The sequence below is a fragment of the Bos indicus x Bos taurus genome, chromosome 23 (assembly GCF_003369695.1).
Source record: "Bos indicus x Bos taurus breed Angus x Brahman F1 hybrid chromosome 23, Bos_hybrid_MaternalHap_v2.0, whole genome shotgun sequence".
NCBI lineage: Eukaryota > Metazoa > Chordata > Mammalia > Artiodactyla > Bovidae > Bos > Bos indicus x Bos taurus.
Window position 1 is genome coordinate 30,883,361 of NC_040098.1, and position 5,841 is coordinate 30,889,201.

The following is a 5,841-nucleotide window of genomic DNA, read 5'->3' on the forward strand; positions in this document are numbered from 1 at the left end:
AGAGAGAGAGAGAGCAATGAAATTTAAAATTTTGTGATGTTAAATGATATCTCTGATCATTTTTATTAAATATATCCTTTGTCTAACTTAGTCTTAAACACATAGGAATGTGGTAATATTTAGTTTGGAGGGCAAAACCCAGCAAAATTTGTGTCATAAGCTTTGCTATAGATACTGTTTTAGAGCTGTTTGGATTGCTTCCTTAAATTATCTACCACCTTCTAGGCCTGTAAACATGACTCATTTCAGAATTGTGAGTGTTTTCCAGGCTCTGAAATATCAGGACTTCCTAAAGAAAATGCACAAAAATTTTAAGGATAAAGAACACTGAGCAAAGTGGTAGTGGGAAAGCCACAGATACATGCTATTACTCTAGACTACTTCACAGTAGTCGTATATGTCCAATATATTCCAGCATGAAGAATATTCTCATTAGTCACTGAGAAGCTCTGTTGAAGGAAACACATTATATGTGAAGGTTAGAGTGTATTCTATACTTGATGTAAAAGCATAAGCAATCTCAAGATTGCCTTTTCAAGGAAGCTAATCAAAAAACTTTTCTTCTTTTCTCAGCCAAGCAAGTCTTTCCTGAAGAACAAAAGGAAGACAGCAAAGTATTGTAACCCCTAGTTATAAAAATGCAGACAAGTATTTGAGAAAGGCTTTAAGCGAGAAATCAAAAAGGTGTAACTATGATTTGCTTCACACTAGAGGTGTCCTCAAATCTGCATAGCATAGTAACTGCAAAGCCTGCCTGGTTGCTTCAGATATTCTTCATTGCTTCTTGGGTTAAGCGGGTGTTCCATGTTCTTACCTACCAATACCTTGCCTATGATGACCATTACCTTATGAGCTATATAACATTTTTACAACTATTTTCATCTCCTTTATACTTCTCACTATTTTGAAAAATGAGAAATATAAGATGCTTATATGGCTGCATTATTTCAGAGACCTTCTTAATTGATTCATAAAACTTATTTTCTTACTATTGGTAATGGTATAATGAAGAATATAGACCAAAATTCCTCTCAATATTAACTACTTCCAAAAAAGAATAACAGTTTTGGAGAAATGATTTAAAGTATCTCATTATGTGTTTAATTAAACCAAAGAAAACAAATTTTTGATGCATTCTGCCTAAAAAACAAGAAATTAAAAGGTATGTTCTAGGAACTTCCCTGGGAGTCCCAAGGTTAAGACTCTATGCTCTCAATGCAGGGGACCCAGGTTCAATTCCTAGTCAAAACTAAATCCCACATGCTTCAAATAAGAGTCCACATACCACAACTAAAGATCCCATGTGCTGCAACTAAGACCTAGCTCAGCCAAAATAAGCAAATAAATAAAATACTTTTTAAAAGATATATTCTATGTATTTTAAGACTATGAATATCATCTTTCCATAGGAACTATACCTGCTCTTTAAATCAATCCATATCTCATTTTCAATTAAGAAAAAGATACTTTTGTTTTATTAGGCTTGTGCCATTGGAAAAAAATCTAATATGGAATTCAATATTGATTTTATATAGTTATTTTCTCCACCAGAGAGTGATTGGTATTCAGGCAGTCTGTGTTTAATTTATATCTGCTACAATGAACTCTGTGACCTTGTGATAGTACATGCTCAATAAGTCCTGAGAGAGTAAGTAAATGAAAGAGTGGCCAATGAATGGATGGATGGATGAATCATTGATGAAGAGATGCTCCATTGTACCATTAATGTCACAAGGATACAGGCTCATTCTCACCCCACTAGTCTCTTTACTGCCCCTCTTACATCTCTGTTTCTGAGGGTGTAGATTAGAGGGTTGAGGCTAGGTGTGACAACAGTATAGAAGAGGGCAATGAATTTGCCCTGATCTTGAGAATTTCCTGATGGTGGCTGGAGGTATATGCACATGGCTGGGATGAAAAAAAGGGATACGACCATAAGATGGGCTCCACACGTCCCAAAGACTTTCTGGAGTCCAGTTGTTGACTGCATCCTCAGCACTGCCCGGGCAATGGCACCATAGGAGCTGAGAATGAGGATGAGAGGTATGAGAACAAAAATGGAGCTCATGACCATGAGGGTTAGCTCATTAGCACGGGTATCAACACATGATAGTCGAAGCAGTGCTGGAACTTCACAAAGGAAATGGTCCACTTGGCGATGTCCACACAGAGGTGCCCAAAATGTAAAAAAGGAATGAAGTGCTGAGTTTGTGAAGCCACTTACCCAACAAGCCACAGCCAACAGATGGCAAAAACGAGGGTGCATGAGGACAGTGTAATGCAAGGGTCTACACACAGCTGCATAACGGTCATAGGACATGACTACCAACAGCACACATTCAGTGGTTCCCAGTGCAAGGGAAAAATAAAGTTGAATCATGCAACCAGTATAAGAGATGGTTTTTTCTGGACCCCAGAGGTTGACCAGCAACTGAGGGATGAAGCTGGTAGAGTAGCAGAGATCCAGAAAAGAGAGGTTTGAGAGGAAGAAGTACATGGGAGTGTGGAGGTGGGAATCCAAGTATGACAAGATAATGATGAACAGGTTGCCTGTCAAAGTCATCAAGTAGAACATCAAGACAATCACAAAGAGAACTACTTCCAGATTAGGCCAATTAGAAAAACCCAGTAAAACAAAGTAGCCTTCAGAGCTTGCATTTATTTTTTCCATTATCATTCATTTCTTGTTACCTGATGAAAGAATCACATAGATTCAAAATAAAAGGAAAGTAAATGTCAAAGCAATCTTGAGGGGAAAGAACAGAACTGTAGGTATAACCATCCCAGGCCCCAGACTATACTATAAAGCTACAATAATCAAAATATCATGGTATTGGCACAAAGACATTTAGGTCAATGAAACAGAATACAGAGCCCAGAAATAAACCCACACCCATGGTCAATTAAGGAGGCAAGATATACAATGGAAAAATATAGTCTCTTCAGCAAGTGATGCTGAGAAAATTAGACAGTTACATGTAAAATAATAAAATTAGAACACTTAATCACACCATACACAAAAATAAACTCAAAATGGGTAAAAGACCTAAACATAACAATGGAAACCATAAAACTCCTAGAAGAGAACACAGGCCAAACACTCTTTGACATAAATTGCAGCAATATTTTCCTGGATCAATTCCCTAAGGTAAAAGAAATAAAAGCAAAAATAAATGAGAACTAACTAAACTTAAAACCTTTTGTATAGCAAAGGAAACCATTGACAAAATGATAATACAAGCTGTGGAATGGGAGAAAATTTTTGAAAATAATGCAACTCACAAAGGTTAATGTCCAACATGTACAAACGGCTCATACAACTCCACATCAAACAAACAATCAAAAAAAAAAAAAAATGAATACAGGACTTAAAGGGACATTTTTCCCAAGACATACAAAATGGCTAAAAAGCACATAAAAAGATGCTTGATATCACAAGTTATTAGAGAAATAAAAATTAAAAAACAATGAGATAGCATATTACATCTGTCAGAATGTTTATTATCAAAAAGTCTACAAAAAACAAATGTTGAGGATGTGGGGAAAGGGGAACACGCCTAACTGTTGGTGGGAATGTAAGTTAGTGTATAAAGTAAGTTGGAGAACAGTAGGGAGGTTTCTCAAAAAACTAAAACTAAACCTACCATATGATCCAGCAGTTCCACTCCTGGTTATATATCTAGAAAAATGAAAACAATCATTCAAAAAAAGGCATCTCAGTGTTCATAGAAACACTATTTACAATAGCCAAAACATGGAAGCAATCCCCAAGCCCATCAACAGATGATTGGATTAAGACAATATGGTGTATATACATATATATATAGCATCACTGACTCAATAGATATGAATTTGAGAAAGCTCCAGGAGATAATGGAGGACAGAGGAGCCTGACATGTTGAAGTTGATGGGATTGCAGATTCAGATATGACTGAGCAACTGAACAACAATACAATACAATGAAATGTTACTGAGCCTTAAAAAAAGACAAAATACTGCCATTTGCAGCAATGTGGATGGCCCTAAATTATGTTATGCTTAGTGAGGTAAGTCAGTAAAAGACAAGTACTGTATGATATCACTGATGTCAAATTTAAAAATTAATGCAAATTAATGTATTGCAAAAAAGAGAAAGACTCACAAGTATAAGAAACAAACTGTGGCTACCAAAGGGGAAAGGGAGGGAAGAGGAACAAATTAAGGGCTTGGGAGTAAAGAACTACTATTATAAAATAGGTAAGCAACAAGGATATACTCCATAGCATAATGAAGTATAATCTGCAATAATAATAAATCACTATGCTGTATGCCTGAAACTAACAAAATATTATACTTAAATATACTTAAAATATACTTAAATAAAGAAAATGGGAAGTCTCCAAGAAATAAAGGGACACATGAGAAAGAAATGGAAGCCAATTTTAAGGGTCTATGACTCTTAAAGGGCCAGTTCTAAGACAATTGGGGTATTAAGAAAAACTATAACACTAATGAACCAGAGGAAATAAGAATCCACACTCATACTGATAAATTTAAAAGAATATATAAATAAAAGCTATTCCTGACATCAGTATCCTAACTAACCAATATAGAAGGAATAGTGAAGTTAGGAAGTTAAATGGATACTAAAAACTAGTGAATGAAAATATAATGAGAAATAGGATATTTACATAGATAATAGATGAGATAAATATTCCAGGCAGAATGTAAACTATTGCTCAATCTGGTTAAAAGGTTAATGGTAGTTATTTGTACCACTTTTGCAGAATTTATTTGTTTGATATTTTATCAAATTAAAAATTTATAAAGTAAATATAAAGTATTTTCACTTTTATATTTCATTCAGATATTTTCCCTGTTACAGAAAAATAACTTCTTAACAGTTGAATTCTCCCTCACCCCAGGGTGACATCTAGGTAAATAGTAACTTGAAAAATTCCTTACTTAGCTACAAAAGAAAATTCTTGTGGAACAATAATCTTTTTCAATAAATAGTTTTAGTTTTCTTTTCAGCATTTTCATGCCATTTCCATTTATGTGATTATAGAAAGCACAAAAATTACAATCCAAATAATCTTAAATATATAATAGATATGAGGATATGATGAACAATATCACATTTAGTTATAATTTCACAATACTTATACAGAACAAAAAACACTGAGCTTGAGTGAAATATTATTATAGAAAGAACTTTATCTTCTGATTTGCTCTCTTATACTCACAGCTTATTTCTAAATCAAAAACTAAAACACAATACAAATACAAAAAAAAAAAATGACACACACAGGCACATCAACTATGGATGGATACTCACAATACGAAGAAAGCTAAAAATCTTAGTTCACATGAATAGATCTGTGAAACAGGGAGAACAGTGGTAGAACGTATCTTAAAAGACATGTGAATATAACTGACTTGAAAAGAGAAATTTTGGGGAAAAGGAAGATATAAATTCACCAAGAGAGCAAAGAAGCAAGGGTGTGAGGTTGGAGGAAGATAGAAAAATGACTACTGGTGCTGAAAGTTGAAAGTGTGCACATGTGTATCACAGGGTTGAGAACCTGAACACAGGGCCTCAAGGAAGTTTTGACATTACTTCTTTCCTCTGGGACAATAACTGAAACAATATATAAATTCTGTTCACAATTTATAGTGTCTACATATATTTTTATTCTCCAACGTAGAGAATTCTGAATATTTACTGAAATCATTACATGGCTGTTTATCACTTATTATACTGTTCCTGCTGCTGCTGAGTCGCTTCAGTCGTGTCCAACTCTGTGCAACCCCATAGACAGCAGCCCACCAGGCTCCCCCGTCCCTGGGATTCTCCAGGCA

General features: G+C 34.8%; 1 protein-coding gene across 1 annotated transcript; it reads right to left on the bottom strand.

Annotated features, from left to right (window-relative positions):
• Positions 1-1,520: 1,520 nt before the first annotated feature.
• Positions 1,521-2,681, bottom strand: LOC113881963 (olfactory receptor 2J3-like). Its single transcript, XM_027525087.1, is given in 2 exon segments — positions 1,521-2,665; positions 2,667-2,681. Coding segments are annotated over 2 exon segments (930 nt in total). The 3' UTR covers positions 1,521-1,750.
• Between the last annotated feature and the right edge of the window lie 3,160 nt (positions 2,682-5,841).